The sequence below is a fragment of the Caretta caretta genome, chromosome 2 (assembly GCF_965140235.1).
Source record: "Caretta caretta isolate rCarCar2 chromosome 2, rCarCar1.hap1, whole genome shotgun sequence".
In the NCBI taxonomy this organism is placed as follows: Eukaryota; Metazoa; Chordata; order Testudines; family Cheloniidae; genus Caretta; species Caretta caretta.
In genome coordinates this window covers 158705490-158733243 of record NC_134207.1, presented here as the reverse complement: position 1 = coordinate 158733243, position 27754 = coordinate 158705490, and the positions used below count along the sequence as shown (strand labels likewise).

Here is a 27754-nt window from a genome sequence, read left to right as displayed (position 1 = left end):
GAATCCTCCCTATTTTGCATCCCAAAAGAAAACGTACTTTAAAAATATTTGTTCTTGTTGACAGAGTGGTGCTCGAATCAATATTTCAGAAGGTTCCTGTCCAGAAAGAATTGTGACAATAACAGGCCCAACAGATGCAATTTTTAAGGCTTTTTCTATGATTGCATTAAAATTTGAAGAGGTAAGCAAATAAAATACATTTTTCTCTCTTCAAGTTGGAGTACAAATATTGTCTGAATTTTCTCATGTTTGCTTTAACGCTAAATATAATTTGTTTAATGCTCTATTTAATAGCAATGAAAGTGGTTATGTTTTTATAAATGCTTTTGGCAGTAATACTGGAAGAGAAATAATGGGTCTATTTACAAGCTGTTTGATCATTTCTTTTGCTTTTCGTAGACTTTAGGGAAAAGCAATTGCTTCCAGTAATGTGCTCTAATGGTGGAAAAAGTGTCTTGGAAATTTCTGGTCCCATTGTGGATTTGATTTGAAAAGAATAATTGCATAACTTATAACTCGGTTTCAGTGTGAATCAGCTTGATAGTGATGTAAATTTTTTATATCAAAAAGAATATAGATTTCATTCAACTGGAAGATTTTTTAAAAATTATTAAAAGCAAAATATATCATTGCCAATTACCGTATTTAGACTTCAGATTTTAAAATACAATAAATACACTGAAAATAAATAAGCCAAAATAGAGCTTCTCTAGTGTTAAACATATGCAGCCATGTACATACACCGCTGGATGACATCAGCTTTCACAGGGCAAGTAGAATTAGACGTGCCCAGTACTGGGGTGGGAAACCTCCATGAAAGACCCCAGGGGGCTGTAGAAAGTGGTGGGTGGTACTAATACACTAAGGGTGCTCTTCTCTCTGCATCAGTGTGATGAACTGAAATACCGCACCATGGTGTTAGAAGGCGCCATCTTTCAGATGAAATGTAAAACTGAGGCCTTGTCACATGTGGTGAATAATATTCTTGTAGCACTTTTCTCGAAAGCAAGGAGGCATTTTAGCTAAACTTCAACCCAGACAATTACATTCTGCCTAAGTTCCCCAGTCAGTTTCAATATACATGTTTGCTTTCTTCACTTCCTCCCCTAAACTACTGGGAACAGCTCCTGCATGCTATTAAATAGTTGCCATATTCCAAGAGAATTATGAAACACTTTGGTATCTTCTATGAGGAAAGGGCTCCATAAAGGCCCTATCCTGGAAAGTGCTGAGGGATACCTACAAGGAGCTAGTCACTCCCAATCCGAGTCCGGCCTCATAACTAAGACATCATTAAATGCTCTGTACCTAACGAAGGGCAAGAAAGTTGAGGTTTCAGCATTTGAGATATTTTATTTATTGACTCTCTTGTATTTTAGGTGATAGGTTTGTATCTTAATGTGGCAGTTCTTAGTCAAAAAGGTCATTTACATTCATTGCAGCTACAGTAGCTGTGCATTATGTTATAAAATACCCACATTTGCTTCAAATGTAATTTGCCACGTTTTGATTTAAAAGCCGGCCTTGAATGACGTCTACATCATGCAACCAGTTCTGTTCTCTGTAATGATTTTGAAAGGTCCCCAGGGATAAAAATGGGATATTGGAGAACTATAACTCTGGGAGGCATAACAAAGTACTTGTTCTCACAAATTGCAAATGAGCTATAGACATATCATGTGCCGCTGTTTTAATACATATCACGCCTTTCTGTTTTACATTTCTTCAGCCATTTATTTGAACCATAAATCAGAATATTGTTTTCTTGCATTTCTCTATAAAATACTTTTATTCTCCCTTTCAGTATTGCTAACAGCATAACTATGGCGTAACAACCCAGAAGTGTGGCTGTACGGGAAGGTATAAATTGCTCGCCAAAGAAAACTCTTTTTCAATGCGCTCTCAGGGCATAAATCCTGTTTAGAGAAAAAGCTGGCGAACTCTAATGCGCCCTAAGAAATGCTGGGTCTGGGTTTGTGTGAAGACCCTTTTTCAGGCTAAAATTATACTTCATGTAGAGTGGGAGAGAAGAGAGAGAAATGAGAGTTGTCCTTGTTAAATGTTTGCTGCTTCAAAGTTTGTAATAATAATTTACGTATTTCTGGAAGCCCCAACTAGATATCATGGCTCTATTGCACTAGGTGTTGTCCAGATATTAAGTAAATATACAGTCCGTGTCCCAGTGTGGGTCATCCTCCCAGCCCTCTGAGCTGCTGCAGAGTGGCATTTTTGGAATGGGGCAGAACAGGGTATGCACAGGCGTGTGCCATGCTGGTGATTCCACATAGTTAAAAAATTCAGTGGCAGAGCCAGGATCCTGCCCTAGTTGAGGATAGTACAGTAATCCCAGTGTCATTTGGCTGAGGGTGAGCAAATTGAGTCATTCATTTCACCAGTCGCATGAATATTCACCTAGTATAGTTTAAGATTTTTAGTAATATTTTTGTTTAATTGCTATTCAGTCACCCATCTATTCTCTGCTGTTGCATACCATGGCCTTGGAAGGAGAGGTGAGAAGAAACCCTCCCCTCCCCTAGCCTTGAGAAGGGGTATGTGTATAGGGGGCGGGGAGAATAGGCATACCACCAGTAGCTGCTTTGGTTTGTTTTTCTTCAATGTATTATGTCAGAAGATGGCCACATGTTCTCATGTGACCTCTCGGCATAAAGAAAATAGCTTTAAAAGGTGTAGACGGTGACATTCAGTTCTTCTCAGAGTACTCTAAGCACTTCCAGTTCTCAGTTCATCAGTGTCAAATCAATGGAAACTGGTGACTCACTGAGGTCTTCCTTTTTCAACTGAGGAACTTTTTTGAAGAAAAAAAAAAAAGTGTGGTAGCTAACTTCATTTAGTTCATGTGACATCACACGCCCCTTAACACAGAGTGTAGCAGGTTTGACATTGTTACAACCATGTTAGCTATTTGTGTTTGTAGCTAGAGCTCCTCCATAGCGTTAGCCAGCTAAGCCACATTAAAATACAATTTGTCCTGTATACAGTAGAGTTCAAATGTGTTTGCTAACACCTTGGGGGGAGGGGGTGAACCACCTTTCGTCCCAGTCATTTGTACTCTAGTAGCATGTAGGCGCCACAAGAGTGGACCCGACTCTCTTGTGCTAGGCACCGTACAAATCCATAACCGCAGCAACATGGTCCTTGCCACAAAGAACAACTCCATGATCTTCAGCAGGGCTGTACAGGATTTCACCCTGACTGTGTTTTAGATGATCACTGGATAAATGATCATCCCAACCCAAACCTATAGAAAATGAGCATAAGACGTTTCCTGATAAGAGCTAATAACTGTTCACCCTTTTATGGTTTTGAGGTTGCAGTAGCTTGTTCTAAATCAGGGGTGGGCAAACTTTTTGGCCCAAGGGCCACATCAGGGTGCAAAACTGTATGGAGGGCTGGGTAGGGAAGGCTGTGCCTCCCAAAACAGCCTAGCCCCCGCCCCCTATCTGCCCCTCCCACTTCCCACACCCTGACTGTCCCCCTCAGAACTCCCGACCATCCAACCCCCCCTGCTCCTTGTCCCCTGACTGCCCCCTCCTGGGATCCCCTGCCCCAAACTGCCCCCCCATGATTCCACCCCCTATCAAATCCCCCCTGCTCCCTGCCCCTGACTGCCCCGACCTATCCACACCCCTGTCCCGTGACAGGCCCCTTGGACTCCCATGCCCTATCCAATCCCCCCTGTTCCCTGACCCCTGACTACCCCAGAACCTCCATCCCATCCAACCGCCCCCTGGTCCCTGTCCCCTGACGGCCTCCCGGGACCTCCCGCCCCTAACCACCCCTGCTTCCTGTCCCCTGACTGCACCCCGGATCCCCCTACCCAACCTTTCCACCACCGCATGCGCGCCACCTCCACCCCCTTACCATGCCGCTCAGAGCGGCAGGAGCTTGCAGCCCCACTGCCTGCGCGGCGGCTTGGCTGAGTGGGAGGGGGGACAGCGGGGGAGGGGCCAGGGGCGAGCCTCCTGGGCCAGGAGCTCGGGGGCCAGGCAGGACGGTCCCGCGGGCCGGAGTTTGCCCATCTCTGTTCTAAATCTAAATCCTTCCATCCATCAAGTTGGCTAAAATCATTCATAAGTCGTTACCCTCTGGAGCAAGGCAGTCCTTTTCCTTAATGCCCAGAGCCTCACCCACGGATGCTTTTGGGCAGAATAAACTATTATAACATTTTTTTGTCTTTGTACTATCCGTCCATCACTAAGTTCTGTGGATTGCTTCTGACACAGTGAGGTGCACTGGTGGTTGAACAAAATGCTCTTGGTGCTCAAGTGAATACCAGCTCAATGCTGTTTTTTTGCTTTCAAGATAAAGTTATGTGAAATCTTCATTTCAACACCACAGGTACCTAACTGGGGAGAAACACATCCCGGGAGGACATGCGAGCCCTCAAACAACCCAGCCTTTCTAATACCAGCAAATAATCAAAACATATAATAATCAACATAAAACATAAAATAATCAAAACCTAGAGTAAGGAAGCCAGGCCTAAAAGAGATTTTTCTGCACTGGTATTGTTTCCTGCCTTTTACCAAAAAGCTTTAACAATCTCTCAGAGCAACAGGCATGTTATTTTCTAGCAGGTTGCTAATGAATTCATATGCTTGCTAGACAAGCCCAGTTTGGATCACCCTGATGATTAAAATAGGCACTTTTATCTAGAGGGAAACCAGGCCTATGAAAAATGGCAAAAATCAACATCCATTGTAGAAGTTGCAGCTGGCAAAGACATCTTAGATCACCAAATCTGTATTCCCTTGCAAATGCATGGGATTATCTCCTGATATAGTAATTAGTAGGTAGAGCTCCGTGCATAATGCAGAGAAACATTCCCAAAATGTGTTTGAAAAATGTTGTGAAAATCCATATTTATTTGCAAATATTCACAAAATACTTGCTCAGCTGCATTAGATGGGTAAAAATGGGGGGGTGGGAGGGAATTGTTGGAAGAGTTAATCAGATAATTATCTGATCAGCTTTCGTATCAAGTATGAAACCAATACTACACAGATACTAAATTGTCATAGACCAGCTGAGGATCTGCCCAATAGTCTCATGGCTGTTTGCTGAGCACTGAGCTAGAATGGTTCTACATATGGCAGATTTACTGCACAGCTAGCCAGGGTGTGAATCTACCATGCAGCAGCTTGCCATGCAGTAATGTTGCACATGGGCACCACATGACTTGGAATGCAGCTTAGCGTGCAATATGCCAGCCACGCTCTGAGACTTTCAGTGTGCTGTGGCAGTGTCCCTGTGGGACGGTACTGCACAGCAAGCTGGTGCTATAGATTCATATCCTGGCTTGCCATGCAGTAGCCCTTACTCTCAGACACTTTGTTGGCTACTGATGGGAGGGATGCTTCAGTGGTTAGGCAGGTAACCTGGTATTTAGGAGATCCAGGTAGAGGTGCCGACTTTGTGATTTGCGGGGGGGGTGCTTGATCCCCGCTCCGCCCCAGACCCCACCCCCGCTCCACCCCTTCCCCCAAGCACCCACCCCGTCTCTTCCCGGCCCAATCAACCCCCTCCCTCAAGCGCGCCCTGCCCCCGCTCCTCCCCCTCCATCCCAGCGCCTCCTGCACACCGCTGAACAGCTGATCGCGGTGGGGGGAAGAGCTGATCATGGGGCTGAGGTGCTGAGCACCCACTGTTTTATTTCCAGCCCCGGAGCACCCACAGAGTCGGCACCTATGGATCCAGGTACAATTCCCTGTTCTGCCATAGACTTCCTGTACAACTGGGGCAAGTCACGTAGTGTGTCTGTGCCTTAGTTCCCCATCTGTAAAATGGGGATGATAGCACTTCCTGCCCCCACAGGAGCATTGTGAAGGTAAATATATTACGGATTGTGGGGTCCTCAAATACTACAATACTATAACACTAAAACTTCAGTTAGCTGGCTGGGGAGTCAGGGGGGCTCGCCACACTTCCATAGCTCTTTTGGGCCAGATTCTGCATAGGTGGGAGGCCTCCTCAGCAGAGGCGCTACAGTTCCCCCCATTTCCTCCCTTTCCCCCTCCCCCCCAACACCAGACATGAGCTGAGACTAGGCAGCCGGGAAGCTGGCTCTGCCCGTCAGTGTGCCAGGCATCGCGGTCACAATCAGCTTCCGAGGCTGCTCCTGGCCCAGCACAGCTATGTACTGCCTCATATACAAATCTGCTGGCAAAGCCCCACTTAGCTCCGAATGAACGTTAGCTGTGTAGGAAAGATAGGGATGCGCACATATTTTTGTTACATCAACAGGAACATTTTATCACGGCTGTCTAGTTTTAAAACTCACTTTCCAAAACCTAAACAGAATGAAAACATTGCATGTAGCTGCCCAATATTGTCTATTAACAGAGCAACTTGGAAATATTGCTAAATGTTGGCTGAATTTTTTTCCATATGCTAAGAAAATATTTTACTCGCTGCAGAATAAAGCAATCACAGGTCTACATTACTGTATAGAACAGAATAGAAGCCAAGCATTCATTTGCCCCCATTTCTTTAATGAAGTTGTTATAAAACTAATCCACTCTAAACCACTCATGAATATGGCATTATAATTTAATGTTAGAAATTTTCTTTTTATGGCTACATGTAAATTAAGTGGTGACTTTCTAAGAATGCTTAGAACAAAATATATTACTACACAAAGAATAGCTCCCAAAGTTCACCATAATAATGCAAAGTTATGGAGTAAAGTACTTAAAACTTAGGCCCTGATTCTGCAAGCGCTTACATGAATGCTTAATTTTATTCATGGGAGCAGTCTTCTTGGCCAGCAGTGCTGCTCATGTGCATAAATTAAGCACAGGTGTGTTTGTAGGACCAAGGTCTTGGGGGGAAATGATCAAAATAAGGATCGGTGTTTAAAAAAAGAAAAAGTGGAATGAAGAGTTAGAATTGTGAATACAAAATGTTGTTACTTTAAAATCTGACCTTGTCAATTTGTACTTTATATACCTGAGACAACCGGGAAAATAAAGTATATAAGGAATTTGTTGGTGGCACAGATAGCATCACCTATATTTAATGTTGTCTGACACTTTCCATTATAACATCCTGTTTTCAGTTGCTTATTACTCTGCCAAACTTAAACAATGTAGACTGAAATTTTCCAGCTGGGTGTCTGCCCAAGACTGCATTTTTCTGAGGAAGTTTCATCTAAGTTTAGCAACTAAATTTGGTGAAGATTCCATCTGCACTGAGCATGCTTTATCCACACAAAGTGATTGCTCATAGAATAGAAGAATAGAATATTTGGGTTGGAAGGGACCTCAGGAGGTCATCTAGTCCAACCGCCTGCTCAAAGCAGGACCAATCCCCAATTTTTGCCCTAGATCCCTCAATGGCCCCCTCAAGGATTGAACTCACAACCCCGGGTTTAGCAGGCCAATGCTCAAACCACTGAGCTATCCCTCCCCTCATGTTCCAGTCCTGGATTGATTAGGAATTTCCTGCACTTGTTGCTCCTGGCTGCGAGGTGCTGCTGCAGTTTCAGGCATCAGGAGTGAGAGGAATTCCACACATAGTCTTCCATGTTTTTTTCCCCAGGATGCAAGGAAATATTCAATCTTGGAAAGACGTGATATGTTGTTGTTTATAGAGCCAGACTGGCTGCCAATGAGCCAGGCAGATAACATGGCAAGAAACCAGGAAAATTTTGAAACCTGCCTGAACCATGAGAACCCTGCCTGATATCCACTGGAATATTGTTGAAACTGACATATTCCTGCAGATTGTTGACAAATTGACATTTTCCCATGGAAAAAAATGTTTGCTTGGAAATTTTCTGACCTGCTCTAACCAGGAGCCAGTAATTCCTGAGTTCTGGCCCTTTTCTGACATCCTTGTGGCTTTGGGCATCTCTATGATCCTCTCTTTGCAGTTTTTCCTTTTTTTAAAAACGGTGAGGTTAATACACAGAGCGGGTGCTATGGCCATAAATTAATTGTTTATGAAGTTTGAAGTTGCTGAATATTATTAATGTATTGGTCTCAGTTCAAATGGTAGAAATTGCTTATTCAAAATGTGAGAGAGCTTGGCAATCTTTTGTGACATAGGGCTTGCCTGTCTTTGAAGTGAAAGGCATGTTATATATCTGTGGCATACCACCAGCTAACAGCAACTTGGCAAAATTTGATGGCATCCCACTTCTAAAAACCTAGTTGTGGCTTGCATTTGTACAGCACCTAACATGATGGGGTCGTGGTCCATGTCTAGGCTCCTAGACACTGTGGTAATACAAATTTGTATTCATGTACAAAAGAATATGTATATATATTACACTGTATGTGTTTCAGATGCATGCATGCCACAACTTGCTGTAACCTGTATTGCTTTGTTTTGGATTGTAACCTCTTGCTGACAGTAAATATGACATGATGCAGTGTCGATGAGGGAAATTGCCTAAGAATTAACCTGTGGCAGGCAGCCATGCCTCATTGTGCTGGGAGTCTGTCAGCTTTTTTTAAGCAAAACAGGGTCAGGCTGGGCCAACACTTAGATGGAAAACCTCTAATGTAAGAAATACCAAAGTACTCCTGGTCATTAGGATAGCACTTTTCATTACTGTGCTAACGTACCAACATAGCATCAGGCAGCACTGTACTCCTTGAGGTCCTCTCTTTTGCGTGAGAGGTGGAACCAAGGTCCTGATCGCTCATGGTCATTAAAGATCTCATGGCACTTTTCATGAGATTAGAAGTGTCAATCCTGATGGTTTGGGACAAATTATATTTTGGGTAATTACAGTAACTCTGTCAACCTAAATTCTCCCTCCATTAGTTACGATATTTTCCTTCCCTCTAGGTCCTAAGCTCCTGTGTGCTGTTAAACAGCTGCTGAACTCCATCTCAGAGATGGGCAAAGTTACCTTAACCTATGTCAAAGCGCTGGTGTGCCTTAATTAGTTAATGTTGACAAAAGTATGTTGCAATGCTCTTATGAAAGATGCTATAGAATTGCACAGTAGTGTTTGTGGCTTTTTATTTCCAACGACATCTAGGATTCTGGAATGCTCTCAGCTGTAGCACATTCTATAGTGGGAAGATAAGCATTATAATTTCATTTGTAATAAAAATATTACATTAGGGGATTCCGTTTTGTGCTTGCAAAGGAGAATTTGAATAAGCAAAGCACATTTAACACAAATCTGAGGCTAACAACCGGCAGAACTCTAAAATGCTCACTGAAGGGTACAGTAGAATCTCACTGATTAGATGAGATGAGGTGAGATGAGATGAACAGGTGGTTGCTGCTGTGTATGCAATTCCCACAGCCATATCTGCATACTTGGATTACATAGCTATGACACAAAAGAGTTTAGGAAAAGTTAAGCAGTGTTGAGAATGCTTTGAGATCTGCAGGAAAATTAAATATGGGAAACTTCAAAATATTTATCAAAATAATAGTCCTTGCTCTCCCATGTCTGTTGACTAATGTTGTTTATTGTTTCTCCGTTGTTTCCTTTGTATTAAAAGTGCTAACAAATATAATGTGATTTGTTAGCTGATCAGAGACTGTCTTTGTGCCTACATATTTCAGCACTTGGAATCAACAGTTCCATTGCCATGATGTCATCATGCAGTTCATGCTTCCGGGGTGCCACCAGCAGAGCTGGCTGCTTTATGTGCTACAAAAACATGATTAGCTTCCATTTTACCAATTCTCCGAGAACAGCTTGAGTATTTACTTTGATCCTCTTAAGTGCTAAGAGGAATGACAAATCCTCAACTAATTCTTATTGACATTGTTATTACAGGACATAAATGCTTCAATGACAAACAGCACGGTGACAAGCAAACCACCTGTGACACTGCGACTTGTAGTCCCTGCAAGTCAGTGTGGATCCCTTATAGGAAAAGGGGGTTCCAAAATCAAAGAAATCAGGGAGGTAAGTTCTAGGATTCCAACAGGGGATGCTAGGTAACTTTATGTAGCTAAATGTCCTAATATGTCCATTTAAAGAGTATGGCTTACAGCGTCCTGCCACCATAGCTGGTTCATTGCATTAATGTAAATATTTTGTGAATGGAATGCTAAGCCAAACCAGCTGTGAAAGGTGTCAAAAACATCTGTAGACTCATGAAATCTGAGCATCTACAGTGGCATAACCAGTTTTAGAAGCAATTTGTCTTTCCATGTCGCAACCCTTCAGAAAGTAACTCCGACCTTCAAGATCTTTAGTGCACAGCTGGCATTCGGATACACATTTGAGAAGAGGAAAAAGCAAGATGCCACATAGCAAAGGAACAGTTTAACACAGAATTGTTTCTTCAACTTTTAAAAAAATCCATAAATACCTCAAATAATCTAGGGCTTAAGTACTGCTAAGCCTTTTCTAATCTGAGCGTTTCAATTACAGCCTCTGTAGCCAGAAAAAGCCAAGTAATTTAAAGGGACACTGTCCAAGTTAGTAGGCATAATATTTAACTTACCTTGATTTGTCAAATTGGTTTTCTAACTGCATTCCATACTCCCTTTACTCCCCATCCTGCCTCCAATATTATGGCTTCACAGGTGGCCTAATTTCACATATACTGATCCTGAGAAACTCATATAGAATTTTTTAATCCAAGCTATTTCTTAGGACATCCACTCCACCCCAAAATCCACTGAGGCCATAACCTCTCTGAAGCAGCTCTGTAACAGAGGGTCTGTGGGTTTTATTGTTGTTTTGCTTTTGTTTTGAGACCTCTCCTGGACTTTGCTTTTGGAGCTGCAGGCAGTTGGGGGGGCATGGAACTATGTGAAGAGAAACTCCGCAAGAAGATCCTCATGGAAATATGTTCCCCCTTGCAGCCTCCAACCCTCCTCTGGGTTTTAGTGGGAGAAGGAGTGATCTGGCATTAAGTGTGTGGGCTCAGAAATTAATAATTATAGCAAAAAATGTTATTGATAACTATATCTTATGATCTATCCATGATGAGAAGTGCCTCTTAACTTCTTAACATTCAGACTGCAGAGCTAAGCCAAATGGGTACAGGTTTATATTTATTTGTTTGTTTGATTAGATAGATTTCAGCCACAATAAAAAATGCCCATACAAAAGGTACTAAGCACCTGAACAATTGATTAAATCTACAGCAACATAATAATGACCACTCAGCAACATTAAGTACTCATGTACAGGAAATACATCACATAATCATGTCTAGATAACAGATACATTTGAGTTTTCCTTTCGATTAAATCTTATCAGATAGACAGTATTTGGATTACTTTTTAATATTAAATTTACAATGCCAATTACCAATTTTCCTCTAGTCACAAACTGCCAAGATATTTTTAGATCAATTACCAATTTTATAAACCTAATACATCAACAAAATGTATGCTATCGTGACAAAACTTTTGCAGAATTTTTTGAAAGTCAGTCAAACAATTAATAATCAGATACATTCTAGGGGTATTTTGTACCTACTTTTGAACAGAACTTTTTGAAAAATGGAATGTTCATCCTATGGAAAATTCCAATGTTTCAATGTTTGTTTTTGTCCTGAAATGGGGACAAAGTGTAGAAATATGCAATATTTTCACAAAAGGAAAGGTTCAAAAAAATTCAGTTTGGAAATATTGAACCAAAAACATTTGACATTTTTGATCAAAATGTTGAGTTGAAATTAAATGTTTTGTTTTGTTTTGCATTTTCCTGTCAAAAAAATTCATTGAAATCTCTTTTTTATGAAAGGTTTTGATGAAATCACATAGTTGGCAAATGTCTTTGATTGAAAAGTTGTGACCAGCTCTAGTTCTGAATATGTTTATTTAGATTAGTGTAACAATAAGTAGGGAAGTGGTCAAAAGTAGAAAGAGCAGTCAGGTGCCCAATCCCTTGGCTGTCCCCTGAATTCCTTCATTTGTTACCAAATTTGATTATTGCCCAAATTGTGCAACCACAGTTGATTCTGGGGGTGATTCTTATTTCTGGGGGAAATTCAACACTTTTGGCCCCCTATTGTAAGGTATTAGGTCAAAAGAACAGTGTGAACTAACTCCCTCTCCCTTTCTGTAAACCTAAAGATAATGGCAAAGTTTTGCTCTCAGTTTCACACATGCCATCCCACTATAGGCAAAGAGTTGTAAAGATTAGCAATTTGAGTGATTGAATGGCACAGCTGTAACTGAGAAGCAGTATTTGACCCAGAGTATTTTGTACAAGGCCTGCTGGTACTCTAAAAACTTTGTTTTAAATGATGAGTACTGCCCAAATGAAAAAGGATCAACCATCCTCTCAAGATGCATTCTAATCTCATCATCACGCAACACATTGAGCAGCAGCAGTATGACAGATGTTCTTTTATACTCAATTCTGTACCCAGCAGCAACATGTTGTCTGCCTGAGTATTTTCAAGACCTGATTTTAAAAAAAAGAAGAGGCACAATGACATGAAAGATTGATCAAATTCTGGTGACATTCCAAAGCATATTAGAGAGACCCATAATGGATATTCTGAGTTTAAACAGCACTAGTGAACAGAAGATGTAATCAGTAATTTAATCAGTCTCTGGAAAAAGAGTAAGATGTGTTGTGTATGGCCAACAGCAAACTAAATTAACTCCTTACTGACTGACACAAAATCAATGCAAGGCAAAAACATTTGTATCCACAAATCAGAAATAGATTGTGTGTATAATGTATGAAAATACTAATTCAATAGAAATAGTTTTTGTTATTTTTTTCCCATCAATTGAAAAAGGCTTACAAGATTTTTGCTGGGTTATACCAGGAATGATTTTGGCCTCAAGTCTTTTTTTTTTTTTTTTTTTTTTAACTAAGAACCATTACTGTCAAGATTAAGGAGGGGAAAAAACCATTGACTCATTACATGGTTAGGTTCATTAGTGAACTAGAAACTGATGATGTGCATATGTTTAATCAACACTAATAATAATTTAGAAGTGCACCTGTATTGCTCTGCATCACTGAAATATTCCAGAGTATAAAGCAACCCCAATTTTCATTCAGTAAAATGACCGCAATCATCAGTTCGTTAAGGAATCACCCATCCATGATTGGAATTCATTTGGGAGGCTGAAGCTCTTCAGACAGTTATTTTTTTAATGATCATCTTAATGATTGTGAAAGTCCTTAGTGGAAAAATCCACTGTATCTGCAGTACTCTCTGTTTCAGGAAGATGGGAGACTTCCCAATGTATTCATTTAACAACCATTGATAACTACACTTTCTACCATTGAGAATGCTTGCAAACTTGACTTCCGTATGCAAATCTACACTCTGCAGTTTTATATATATACAGCATAAAGCTAGCAGAGAACAGGCACGTTTTAGATATCTCTGTGCTTTATCAGATTATTTGTTATTGGTGAATAAATGGCTTCTAATGTGCAGCTGTATTTTGACAACACTAATGTTTGTTTCGTTTGTTTTTTTCTTAAGTCCACAGGGGCCCAGGTACAAGTAGCAGGGGATATGTTGCCAAATTCAACAGAACGTGCTGTAACTATATCGGGCACTCCGGATGCCATTATTCAGTGTGTAAAACAAATCTGTGTGGTCATGCTAGAGGTAAGAGAGCACTTAAAAACGTTGAGGTTCATACTGATAATGTTCAGAAATTATATTAATTTCCTCCAAATCCCCCCACTCTCTCTCAAGCCCTGATCCTGTAAGAAGCTGATCTCCCCCAACTCCCAGTGATTTCAAGACTAGTTGTCAACGCTTCTGGTTTTAGAGTGCACAGTGCCTCACTGATCAAACCATTAGAGCAGGATCTACTTACCATGAATACAACCCTTCGACACTGATTGTCATTAAAAAGTCAACAGCTAGTGGAAAAACACAAGTCCCACCCCAAATCAGGATAAAAAGTAGAAACCTCAGTATTTTCCATGAAACAGAATACCCTGTAACACTTCATGCTGACATTATTGAAATATTTGGTTTTGATATGGTTGAAACATTTCAATAAGGTCATCGTTTTGTTTCTATAAAGTCAAAATGTTTCATTTTTAATTTGTCGCTTTGATTATATTATATTGCTATCATCTGCTTTTTTAATATAGTATAATATAACTTTATCAAAACAAAATGTTCTGGCCTTATTGAAGCCAAATGCATCAATAAGGTCTAAACGAAATATTTTAACCTCACCAAAATGAAACATTTTAATAATTTATTGTTGAAAATTTTGACAAAATTAATACATTTCCTCCAAAACATTTCAATGTTGTTGAATTGACATTTTCCAGTGGAAAAACATTCTGTGAAAAAAAATGTTCCATTACTTCTAGTCCAGTGGTTCTCAAAACCAGTGTGCCACTTGTTCAGGGAAAGCCCCTGGCGGGCCGGACCGGTTTGTTTACCTGCCGCGTCTGCAGGTTCGGCCGATTGCAGCTCCCACTGGCCGCCATTCACCACTCCAGGCCAATGGGGGCTGCGGGAATGGCAGCAAGCATGTCCCTTGGCCCACGCCTTTTCCCGCAGCCCCCATTGGCCTGGAGCGGCGAACCGCAGCCAGTGAAAGCCGCAATCGGCCAAACCTGTGGACGCGGCAGGTAAACAAACCGGTCCGGCCCGCCAGGGGCTTTCCCTGAACAAGCGGCAGACCAGCTTCGAGAACCACTGATCTAGTCAAAAATTACCACGCTATGATGCCTGACATCCGACAGTTATTCTTTATTCTAAATATAGTAGGATGTGTGGCATCTCTGATACTACAATCTGATCACTCTTGTCTGGTTAATAGCAACCACTCCACATCAAAAGAGAATGCAACCTAATAAATATCAATGTTATAAACTATTATTATTGTAAGGACCAAAGTTTGTCTTGCAGATAAGGGGCTCTTGCTTCAGTTGGCATTAGATGTTCATAAAAATGTAGCAAAACAGAAAGAAAATACTGAAAACCAGTTTTGGTCTATTAGCCACAGAGAGCTTGGCATGACTTTGTGAAGAATTGATAAACTGTTGGAATATAAAAAATCCATTTCTCTGTGTGTAGAATTTAGAATATAATTTAAAGGGCGTGATTTTTAAAAGGGCTTAATTCTGTCCTTTCACTTCCCATTTTGTTCTCACAGCTTTGCAGATGCAAATAACTGCAGGAACAATTTTGCATCTCCCATTACTGGCATGTAGTCATTTAACTACCTGCTTTGTGGATGCAGGCAGTATTCTGATGTCTAAATTATATTAATTACACCCATAGTTATTTGAAGAGACAAACCGGGGCCAGAGAGTCGTTTTCTGCCTATAGAGCCATTTTCTTTGAGATAAACAGTTCTGAAAGTATAGAAAACAGAACTTGTTTAATTTTAGAGATAATAAACTAGAGACAGCAAATTACCAGTTTGAAGCCTTAGAGAAGACAATGATGTAACTGCATTTTGCTTCTTCAAACATTAAAGCGTACATAAAATAAATGTGTTTAATTTGTTCAATGTATTTAATTTGGCAAGGGTCACTGCTTTATTAAAATCAAATAGCCAATAATAGAGAATTAGGATGTGGAAATGTTATTTAGTGATGGTGGTGGTTGATTGCAGTAGTTCCTAGAGGTCAGGACTCCATTGTGCCAGACACTATGCAGATAATTTGAAGCCTGTTTTACAGGATTGTTCCCAGGGCCATTTTGTCTGTCTTAGTCTCTATAAAGAAATATTCATGCTTGGTCAAGTATTTACTGATCACATTTTTATCTACTGACTCTCAGAACAATTTTCTTCTTCTGTTACTTGGAGAGGACCCGTCTTACTCCCATTGAAGGCAGTGAGAATAGGCCTACACTAGTCATGACTTTCCTCTACACTTCTCACTCTGAGTTCAGTGGAATGCAGGATCTGGCCCATTTAATTATCCCCGGAGTTCAATGAGCGTGGTGACTATAGCACAGACTGAAAATTCTTATTTCACTTTTATACTGGGACACTTGGCTGCGTGACAGCGCACAAAGGGTTATCAACTGAATGTACTGTTCTCTTTTAACAGGTTTGTGCAAAGAGAGAACGCTGGGGAGAGTCTCCCAAAAGATTGGCAAGTTTCAAAATTGGCACCTAACTTCATTAGATCTCATGAAAAGCTAAATTCATTCCCAGGCCCCTTGAATCTTTACCAAATTATTGTGGAAACAAAAACAAACCTGTCTGCATTTTTCTTTTGCCTACGTAATAAGGACCTTAGCCCATACCCCTGAAGTGAGTGTGAATTTTGCCACTGAATTCAATGGGAGCACGAACTGGGCTCTTGCGAGAATATGCTGGTGAATGGGGCAGAGGCATGTAATTGCTGTGTGAGGTGAACAAAGTAAAAAATGATTTTATTTGAGCTACTTAATTCCACATCTTGATATGTTTTTGCTTTCAGTCCCCACCCAAAGGTGCCACCATTCCCTACCGTCCCAAACCTGCCTCTGCACCTATCATTTTTGCAGGTGGCCAGGTAAGAGCAGACACCATTTTGGCTTCAGCTGGAAACCACACCGTCTTGGCCCAACCTCAGCCAGCGCCTGTTAGTTTTCACCTTTTATACTTTTTTGCCTGGTATAGTATGAATGTGTTTTATCCAGTGTGGATTGTTATTGCTTGCAGAAAAGGAGAACACTGTGTTATAAACTTAAAATGAAAACAAGTCAAGGGCTTCTTTTAACTTGTCTTCTGTATTGTTATTGAATAAACCTCTGATACTTGTACCCTATTCATTTCAGTGATGTCCCTGACACTGGGTTGTTTTGTTTTGTTTTTTTCTCTCTGTCTCTTCCAGTAAATGCAACATCATAGTTGATGTTGCCAGGAACTTGTCACCTACCATGAGTAGCTGCATCAGGGATATTCTGCTTGCTACCTGACAACACATTAGAGAAGTGGTTCTCAAACTTTTTTTTTTTCATGGACCACTTGAAAATTGCTGAGAGTCTCGCCGGACCACTTAATGATCTTTCCAAATGTTTTTTGTACCATTAGCTAACTACTGTAAAGCACTTTGGATAAAAGCACTATTTAAAAAAAAACCTTATTAATAATTAACATTTTTTGGTTCTACAAATAAAAGCACACAACTCATATTTTAATATCAGTAGTGTTACCTTTCTAATGCGATGGCTGTGTCCTCTCTCCCCCACTGTGGCAGCCTCCAAACTGGGGCTGGGAAAGAGAGGGATCTGTCCCCCACCACAGCAGCCCCGGAGCTGGGGCTGGGAAGGAGGGCCGTCTCTCCCTGGCAGCTGCAGCCCGGGAGCTGGGGAAAGTCGCCTCTTTCTCTGGCCACCGCAGCCCGGCAGGTTTCAAATTCCTCCCACCCCCTCTTCTCGCCCCACTGCCCCTCCCACCTAGCCCCTATCCCGCCCCCCCCCCCAGGCCAACACCTCACCTTACATATGTGTCTTCTCCAGGGTCCAGGCACCTAATTAGTGGAGCCACCCCTGCGCAGCTCCACTAATTAGGTGGGTGGCCCTTCATTCTGTTGTGTGCGGCCACCCAGGCGCGCACCTTAGGGGGAACTAGCTGCGGACCACCTGAATGGAGCTCGCAAACCACTGGTGGTCCACGAACCCCAGTTTGAGAACCTCTGAATTAGAGTATAACTCTGTAATCTTCTACAACAGAAAGGAACAAAAATAAGACAACTGGTATTTTGTCAAGATTTAAAATTAGGTTCTGCAGTAAGGAGGTAATTTGTTCTGTTGTAAAGAGACTGGTATCCAAAATCAGAAATGCTTTAATGGAACAAACCTTTGTATTATTTTTTTAAGTTGCGGTTTCATCAATTTTATAAAGTAATATAACTAAGTTACCATATTGATCAGCTTTCACCATGTGATCACAGAGTACAGAGCTTCTGCTGAAGAAATGCTCTTCTAGTTTTCAAGTTTTCATAATTTTAATATTCCATAGGGCCCAGTCATGACTTCCTGGGTAAAATATGCACACAAGAAGTATTATATGCTGTATTATTTTTACTATTATTTCTTACGGTGGTGCCTATGGCCCAACCAAGAATGGGGCCCCTTTGTGGTAGGCACAGTAACAGAGCAGTAGACCATCTCTGTCCTGAAGAGGTTCCACCTGTTCTGCACAGCCTGATTTATACCATATCCAAAGCTTTGTTGTTGTTTGCTTTTTTACATGGTGGAGGTTTGGCTGTTCCCCCCACATCTTGCTGCCCCTTCAAGCCATATGACCATGGTTCCCACCCACTTTCAGCCCTTCTGTGGTGTTTCCATACAATGTATCTTGTTCTTCCCTTTGGATATTGCCTTGAAATAGGCATACTAACCTGGTGCTTCATTGCAGCTTGCCCTATCATCATCTAATGTGGAGAAAGGCAGCTGTTGATAAACTGGCATCCCAACAATACACACAGCCAGTGGACTATCTAGACGTGCCACTGGTATGATGTGTGAGCTGTTGTGCCAACAGTTCTCCTAGAACACCATTTCTCCACGATCGCTTATGTTATGGCCAAATGAGAGGCCTTCCACTGACGGTTTTCAGAGTGATGTCCTAGAGTGTCGAGTCACCCCCTCGCTTGGAACTATATGAGAACAGATGGCATCTGTAGCTGCCATAGCACCCATTTGGAGCACCTTGGGGTTCTGTAGAGCTGCTGGTTCATAGGAAGGCTACATCTCATAAGTGCATCAAAGAGCAGGTCAGGCCATTATGGATTAAAAGTTTTTCCAACATTATTATTTGATAACGCTAACTAGCCACTTTACAAAAATTTTAATATCCTTTATATTGACTCTCCAGTTACAGTCATGGTTGGCAGAAGTATTTTATGGTAAATTTTGAGAAAAAAAAAAAACCTAACTCAATATTAATTCCTCCTATCCAGGTCTGCTGCTCTTACTTTGACTAGTATTCTTCAGAGTAAGATATCTACTTTCTTAATTTATAGAATTGAAATTATTTTTCCAGAATTTGATCTCAGCTGACTGTGAAAGTTCACAGAGTAAGTTACGCCAGACATATATTTTAAGTTTATAGTGTGGTGTTCTCCTTTAAAGCAGATGTATATATATTCAGTGATGCACAGTAGCAGTGCTGTAAATGGTGTTACCATCAAAGATTGTCTCAGTGCATAACAAATTACTCAAATAAAAGAATACTAAAAGTAGGCACTAGAATGCTCTCAACAGTTGGAATAAGAATTTGAAATTCTGTCTTATCATATAGTGTAACAGATTGCTGGATTCTAATCATCTTTAGTTTTATAAATCACAAAGAAAACAGCTGGGTGTTCTATATTTTTATTCACACGGCCTAAGTCAATCAAGAAAAAAATAGCTGATTCCGATATTTTGTGTGCACCTTTGAACCTGTAGTCTCTTCCCCTTATTAGGCAAATTCTTCAGTACCTTAGAAAATGGTAGCGGTGGGCTTGGGAGATAGCAAGGAAAGGATTTCTCATGGATTTTATTTCTAGTGTCAAAATATAGTATATGCATTATGTTTTTGATAGTGTAATAAGAAATCCTGATTACAAATTAATATTGAAAACAAAATAAAATGGTATCAGCAGTGAAGAGATGCTGGATGGGGTCACTCTCCCTTCCTGTAGGATCAGTTTCAGTTCTAAATTATTCCATGGTTAAGCTGAAAGATTTGGGGTTTGTTTGTTTCTTAACTATACTCTGCATATCAAGCTACCCTGGAAAAATCAAACACCTACTATTATTTGACGAGATGGGATTTTGCATGGGTTTTGCTGCTTTAAACATTTTTTTAATCCTCTCTGTCCTTTTCTCAGTATGTTATTAAGTAGCAGAACGGAAAGGAAGGTGAACACAGTGCTGCCTTTCTCTTAGCTCTTAAATGAAATCCAGCATATGCAGTTGGGTTTTTTTGTTTCTTTAAACAATCCAAAAGCACCACCCATGTCTGAAAGAAACAAGGTTTCGTCCCATTTGTCTATCCATATTTTTTGTACATTACCCTATCCCAAAAATGCACACTTCCAGCATTGTCTCTTCAGGGACAGACTTTGCCCTGACTTACCCTTCATTCAATCTCAGTTGCGTCACAGGCTGTAAATCAGGGCAAATTTTAGACCCAGGGGACCAACCATTCCCGCTTTCTTTGAAGTCAGTGGCAAAATTTCCATTGACTTTATTGGGAACAGGATCCCACCCCCTGGTTTGTAGATTAAAGCCACCATTTCCTCTTTCCATGCATTTGGTCAATTATTTTTATTTATTATTTCTGTTTCAGTAACTCCCAAAATGTGCTTGGCTTGTTCCAACAATGGAGAGGACACAGTCCTGCCCTGAAGCGTTTTACAATCTGAAGTGCAAAGGTGCTGGAACTCGGGGTGCTGAGGGTGCTGCCACATCCCCTGGCTTGAAGTGGTCTCCATCATGTGCAGGGTTTACAGTTTGGTTCAATGGCTCTCCGCCCCCTCACCGTAGAAATTGTTCCAGCACCTCTGCTGAAGTGTGCTCTTTGTACTATATCTGAAATGGAGCTAGGCTCAGATTGAACACAGCTGAAGTAGGTCAAAGGTATAGTGAGGTGCTTTTCAGTCCAAATGATTTGCCCGCAGAATTAAACCCCAATCCAGCAGAATATTTAAGCACGATATCAAAGGGACTACTCTCATGCTTGAAGTTAAACACCTGCATTAGGCCCTGACCCAGCAAAACAATTAAGCACGTGCTCAACTTTAAGCATGTGCTTATGTCTATCCCTGTTCAGCAAAGCATTTAAACATATGCTGAGCTTTAAGCATGTCCTTAAATGACACTGCTCTTGGTGGAACATAAGCATGTGCTTTTGTGTTTTTCTGGCTCAGGGCCTTAATTTACAATTGATCAAAGTGTTACAAACCTCCACATAACTGACTATGCACATGACTAGTCCCATTGTATTCAATAGCACTCGTGTGCATAAAGATACTCACAGGCATAAGTATTTGTAGGATTGGGGCCCGACTTCATAAGTAACTTTAAAATAAAGGAAATGTTTCTGCTCAAGGAGAGAAGTGCTGGTGTACAAATTTCTAATAAGCAGCTGGAACGTTTAATTAAACTCCGTTAAATGAATTGTTCTATAATTTTCAGAAAATTCATTTCTTTCTCAGAGACCTTTTTGTCAAATAAGCATTTTGCAACCTAAGCTAATCAGCTCTCTTCCTGTTTATGATTCTGTTTGTACAAATAGTTATACATTATAATCTGTCCTTCTGTTTTCCCTCCTGCCTAAGCACAAACACATTAAAATGTTTTGATGGGCTCTCCCTTTTGGAAAAGTCATGCAGAATGTAATAGACAATTACAACTTTCTGTATAGGTTGTTTTTTTTTAAACCGTCCTGTAGAATTTAATAGAGGCAATGAGAGAGAGAAGGGGCTATTCTAATTACCGCCACTGGCATACACCAGGAGAGGATAGCCACGGCATCATGTATCTCCTCCCTTCCCTGACATGCCCCTTATGGCTGGCACAGGAGCTTCCTCCATCCAGTACCAGCAGAATTCCATGCTGGCCATTTGCACTGCTTGAGCGGGGCAAAGGGCTGGGTTTCAGTTGAGAATCTGGATCTTTGTGTACAAGAAGAAAATTAATTTTGCTGTCTGTCCCCACGAATTGTTTCAAAACCCTTACGCCAGCCTTGTGCGGAGTGGTGTGAGAAAGATGGACGGGAATCAGTTACCTCAGGGATGGAGGAGGCTGAAAAAAACATGGTCTTGTAGGGCCACCTGAAGATAAGCACAAAGACATCTCCAAGCGAGTCCAGCAGCCAGTTCTGGCCCCACTCCTCTTCCACACAGACCCATGGCGTTAGACCCGTGTGGTGGAAAGTGCTTGCTGCCCCTGGAGCACCCACTGCCCCTGGAGCACCCACTGCTCCTGGAGCACCCACTGCCCCTGGAGCACCCACTGTTGCAGTGCCCCTCGTGACACCTCGCCCGTTGGGCTGTACGGAAAGGCACAACAGAGCCCTTCCTGTACTGTGTGGCTGTCAAAGCAGCACAAGAAAACTAAGCTTCTCTTCGCATGTAACGAAATGTGATTTGCATTAGATCTGGAAAATAGCACAAGGTTCTCTCTAGCCTGATGAACGTGGAGTACTTATTGTCTAATTTGACTGATACATATCTTTAATTTTGCTTGTCATTTTCAGGCGTTTACAATTCAGGGGCAGTATGCCATCCCTCATCCAGACGTGAGTCCAGCGCATGTAAATTACTCCCTTCTACTTTCTCTCTCTCTCTCTTATTTGTTCTGGGCAGCATTTACTTTCTACAGTTAAAATTCAGACATGCCTGTAGATGCCTGTACTTAACAGTGTACCATGTAGCCAAGTGTTAGCATTAGTGGATAACTTCTGTAATAATTGCTAGAAAGTACAATGCCCCAGATACAAATGACAGTTTTTTGTCTTTTATGCATGCTATGTACTTGAGTTTTTAATATGTAATTCTACAGAAAAGTAGTTAATATTAACAATAGCCATTACATGTAATAACAATAGAGACGTCATTTTAACCAGTTTTTCTATACAGTAGAATAGAATGAATGATTAAACCTTTATTTTAATTTTAATTAATCCAGTTTTAAAACATGTAAGATGGTTTTCTCTACTCTGAAATAATTCCATTTGATTGGTTAGTTCTAATTTCCCATCCTGCCCTGCAGTTGACCAAGCTTCACCAGTTGGCTATGCAGCATCCCCCCTTTACTCCCCTTGGGCAGACCACCCCTGGTTTCCCTGGTACGTACCCATGACCCCCTGGGGATGTCCTTCTTCTTAACAGCTTTGTTTTCCATGGTCATTACATCATTTTAATACTAAATGTGGGCAATGACCAATGATCCTTTTGTTTTCACACCTTAATCTTTGTTCTTTTTCCCTGTGGCTCTGTTAGTTTGTTTTTGTCATTACTAAATTCTTGTGCTTTGTTTGTTCCATTTATTTTAATACAATCTACTTAATTTGTGCCATCAGCTAAAGAGCCTGAGTTTCTTTGAGTTAGTCCTATGCAAAGTTATTATGCACCACATAGTATGTACCAGTTAGTATTACCTAAAGTACTTGATAAAATTAATTTTGTTGGACCTCTGTTTTTGTATTGTGCAATGAAAAAATCCAAAGAGAAATTAAAATCAAAGAATGGAAAATGTATTTACAACATAATTACAGATTAATTAAAAATTTTAGAACATACAATTGAGGGCCTAAACAAGCATCCCTTGTACACTAAAATTCCTTTTCACTTCCATTATGCTTGTTGTCATTGGAACAAATTCTGCTGTTCTTAATTGTGCAAAACTCCCAATGAAGGCAATGGAATTTTGCTCAATTAAGGTCATAATTGTTAAGGCCTGCCAGGTATATTTGTTTGTTTGGAAAAGAGGATTGAAATTAGATAAACTTTCTTGTTTCAGTAAATATTGGGCTTGGAATTCAAGATCTTCCCAAGACATGAATAAATATACACTGGTACATATTTTGTAGGACAAGTAATAACATTTTTATCAAATACATCAAATTTTGTGAGAGACTGAATCATTTCATTATTTTAATTGTTTATATGATTTTTGGACTACAATATTCAGCAAATATACACAAAGTGTAAAATAAACATACACAATATGTAAACAAATTAATGTAAATATAATGAACATTTAGATAAGGTATTCTGAATAAAATTATTCCTTTTCCATCTTTGCTAGTTGTGGAAAAAATACATTTTAAAATATATCTTTATACCCAGAAAAATTGGAAAGGGAAGAAAGAAAAATGACACACACGATATAATTTGCTTCTACATGGTGTATCTGATAAAATATCAGCAAATAATATTAAATTACCTTTCCTGGCTTTATATTTTCCTTGTTTTTCTACTTGTCATTAACATGGTGCTCCTTAATCTTTTCCTTGTTATGTTTGTGATTTGTATGTTTCCATAACTATACTGAGTGTTAGATCACTAATTGCATTTCTCCTAAGCATTTTCCTTTTGTCCACCCAATTTAAAAACAAATGTATGCAACTTACAGTATTTTGTACATTTCCCTTAAAAAAAAAAAGTTCTTTCCAACATTTCTGCAACATCACTAATCCCATGTACAATTTAAGTTAACCTAGTTTATTTTCCCCACCTTCCTTTATTTTATCAGTTTTCTTTTCACATTTTACTTTTTGTTTACCTTAGATTTCCACTTTTTATTTTGTGTAATTCAGTGGTCCTGGTAGATAGATCAAAATTCAAACATCCATTCATTTTTGACAATTAATGTATATGGAACAAATTTCATAGTTATTTATAAGTGGAACTATCCACTTTCTAAAAACTTTTTATAGCATTGTAGACTCTGCTGTGACATTTGTTATTTTGGTGGGTTAAAGGTTAATTAAAATAAGAATAAATTAAAGTCAGTCCAACGCTCTTAATTTTTGCATCTCTTGCTTTCTTTTCTCTTTTGCTAGCAGTTCTGTATTTTTCATTGCTACTCTTTTATCTTTTTCCCCCACATTTTCCTTCTTTTAAATATCATTTGTTGTGTCTTCTCTTTTTTTTCAAAACGATTGGCATAATGTGTTCCCCTCTGTCCCCTCAATATAGGATTGGATGCCACTACTCCAACCAGTTCCCATGAGCTCACTATTCCAAATGATGTAAGTGGACCAATAGTCACTCTCTCTCTCGGGCTGCTGTAGGTGGAATATTTCATTTTGTGTCAATTCATCAATTTGTTACTAAGATAAAGCTATGTCATTTAGACTATGCTATCAGAACTGTGTTACTGAGTATCAGAGTGCAGGGCAAAGTGGGGGGGGATTACGATTTATGTTAGTGTCAGTACTCGAATGAGTTTTCTCTACTTAAGGAATTACTACATCTAGGAAGAGTTAGTAGAATAGTGGTATAAAAAAGAAGACAAGGTGAGACTGGATGGCTCAGTTGAATGACAAGGACTGAGATACAGAGCATTTCACCTGTGGTCACCTGGTCCAGTAAGGCCAGGTTGGTTGTTACTGAAAGTGTTATCAATAGGGCTGTCAAGCGATTAAAAAAATTAATTGTGATTAATCGTGTGTTTTGAAAAAATAATCACGATTAATCATGCTGTTAAACAATAATTATATATAAATATTTTTGATGTTTTCCACATTTTCAAATATATTGATTTCAATTACAACACTGAATACAAAGTGTACAGTGCTCACTTTATATTTATTTTTATAATAAATATTTGCACTGTAAAAATAAAATAAATAGCATTTTTCAATTCACTTAATACAAGTACTGTAGTGCAATCTCATTGTCATGAAAGTTGGACTTACAAATGTAGAATTATGTACAAAAACTGCATTCAAAAATAAAACAATGTAAAACTTTAGAACCTACAAGTCCACTCAGTCCTATTTCTTGTTCAGCCAATCATTCAGACAAACAAGTTTGTTTACATTTACAGGAGATAATGCTGCCCACTTCTTGTTTACAATGTCACCTGAAAGTGAGAACAGGCATTTGCATGGCACTGTTGTAGCCGGCGTTGCAAGATATTTACATGACAGATGCGCTAACGATTCATATGTCCCTTCATGCTTCAACCACAATTCCAGAGGACATGCATCCAAGGTGGTGATGGATTCTGCTCGATAACAATCCAAAGCAATGCAGACCAACGCATGTTCATTTTCATCATCTGAGTCAGATGCCACCAGAAGAAGGCTGATTTTCTTTTTTGGTGGTTCGTGTTTTGTAGTTTCCGCATCGAAGTGTTGCTCTTTTAAGACTTCTGAAAGTATGCTCCACATCCCGTCCCAATCAGATTTTGGAAGGCACTTCAGATTCTTAAATCTTGAGTGCTGTAGCTGTCTTTAGAAATCTCACATTGGTACCTTCTTTATGTTTTGTCAAATCTGCATGAAAATGTTCTTAAAATGAACAACATGCTGGGTCATCATCCAAGACTGCTAGAACAATATAAGGCAGAATGCAGGTAAAACACAGAGCAGGAGACATACAATTCTCCCCCAAGGAGTTCAGTCACAAATTTAATTAACACATTATTTTTTTAACGAGCATCATCAGCGTGGAAGCATGTCCTCTGGAATTATGGCCAAAGCATGAAGGGGCATACGAATGTTTTGCATATCTGGCACATAAATACCTTGCAATGCCGGCTACAAAAGTGACATGCAAATGGCTGTTCTCACTTTCAAGTGACATTGTAAATAAGAAGCAGGCAGCAGTATCTCCTATTTCTCTTAGCAATTGGCTGGACAAGAAGCAGGACTGAGTGGACTTGTAGGCTCTAAAGTTTTACATTGTTTTGTTTTTGAGTCTAGTTATATAACAAAAAAATCTACATTTGTAAGTTGCACTTTCATGATAAAGAGATTGCACTATGGTACTTGTCCAAGGTGACTTGAAAAATACTGTTTATCATTTTTACAGTGCAAATATTTGTAATAAAAGTAATATAAAGTGAGTACTGTACACTTTGTATTCTGTATTGTAATTGAAATCAATATATTTGAAAATGTAGAAAAAACGTCCAAAATATTTAATAAATTTGAACTGGTATTCTATTGTTTAACAGTGCGATTAATCACGATTAATTTTTTTAAATTGGGATTAATTTTTTTGAGTTAATTGCATGAGTTAACTGTGATTTATCGAGAGCCGTAGTTATCAATCATTGAATGGCTGGTGCCCTAAGTGGAGTTAGTAACTAAGGAATGGGTGTTTGCATCACAGGTGGCACCCAGATTAACAGTCCCAGTAAAAACACCAAGAACTGAATGGACTTGGAAAATGAACAAGCTCCATATTCTATGGGGAAATTCCTCCAGGTTAGGATTGAGAACACATAGACCAGCTAGTTTGGGGAAACTGCACTGTGACTTGCTTGTGCCATATTGTTCTGGACTAGTCAGAGGACCTTTGTCTCCAAGGCTGTCAATTCAGCATCTTTCATGAGCACAAAATGTACTTAAACTATATAAAAGTGCAACGTAAACAACATTGCTTTTAAAAAGAGGGGTTAAAAACTGGAGCAACACTCCAACTCTGTGAACTCCAAACTGGATATGATTGGACTACCCAGCCCTCACCTGCGATGGTCCCCCGCCACGCTACAAGATGCTGGAACTTTAGACATCCACTTAACATTTCCAGCTGATTCTTTGCCTGCCACTGTCAAATCTTTGCCATCAGCTCTAGGTCTGATCAACTTTCTTTATAAATGAATGACACAGAAAATTGAAGATATCCCCTCTAGTAAAAAAAGCTTTCAAGAATGAATGGGATCACAAATAACAATTACATTACTTACCAGATACTTATAACATCATATAACCCCTGTTAATCTCAGTGGCAGTGATTTATAGAAAGAAGAAGAGAAAGCAAATCAGAGTTAATAGAGAAAAGGTGTCTCCTTTCCCAAGTACCTGAGATCTGGCAAGCTTTGCATTAGTAGGAGGACACCCTACTAATATGTTTTATCATCTAGTTTATTGTTTGTTCAGTATTTTATGAGAGCACCATATTTCTCCTTGCAGTGCAGGTTTGGGGAAGCTCACTGCCAAAGTCTGCTCTTGCTCATAGCACTGTAAATCCAGAATAACTCCATTTACTTCAGTGGAGTCTCTCTGGAGAGCTGCTGATGAAAGCAAGATCAGACTTTGGCCCTGTGTCCCTTTTGCAACAGAGAGACTCTGTTCCTAGCCTCACAACTGCAAAACACACTGACTCAGCACTAACCTCTGACACACAAATGTGCATCATTGCATTATTTGAAAAATCCTCCTGCAACAGCAGATCTTCAAG

The 27754-nt window shown here is 40.0% G+C and overlaps 1 protein-coding gene across 35 annotated transcripts in view; it reads left to right on the top strand.

The window, feature by feature from the left end:
- The window catches only part of LOC125631898 (poly(rC)-binding protein 3-like), a 724175-nt gene that overhangs the window by 663303 nt on the left and 33118 nt on the right, over positions 1 to 27754 (top strand). For 28 of the 35 annotated variants that reach the window (XM_048839341.2, XM_048839342.2, XM_075125538.1 and 25 more), the window contains 7 exons: positions 65 to 181; positions 9770 to 9901; positions 13410 to 13538; positions 16337 to 16480; positions 22093 to 22149; positions 22608 to 22683; positions 24539 to 24591. In XM_048839341.2, the coding sequence (XP_048695298.1) occupies positions 65 to 181; positions 9770 to 9901; positions 13410 to 13538; positions 16337 to 16480; positions 22093 to 22149; positions 22608 to 22683; positions 24539 to 24591 (708 nt within the window). The remainder of the gene's footprint in view (positions 1 to 64; positions 182 to 9769; positions 9902 to 13409; positions 13539 to 16336; positions 16481 to 22092; positions 22150 to 22607; positions 22684 to 24538; positions 24592 to 27754) is intronic. The other 7 variants (XM_048839343.2, XM_048839344.2, XM_075125544.1 and 4 more) reach the window with 3 other exon arrangements.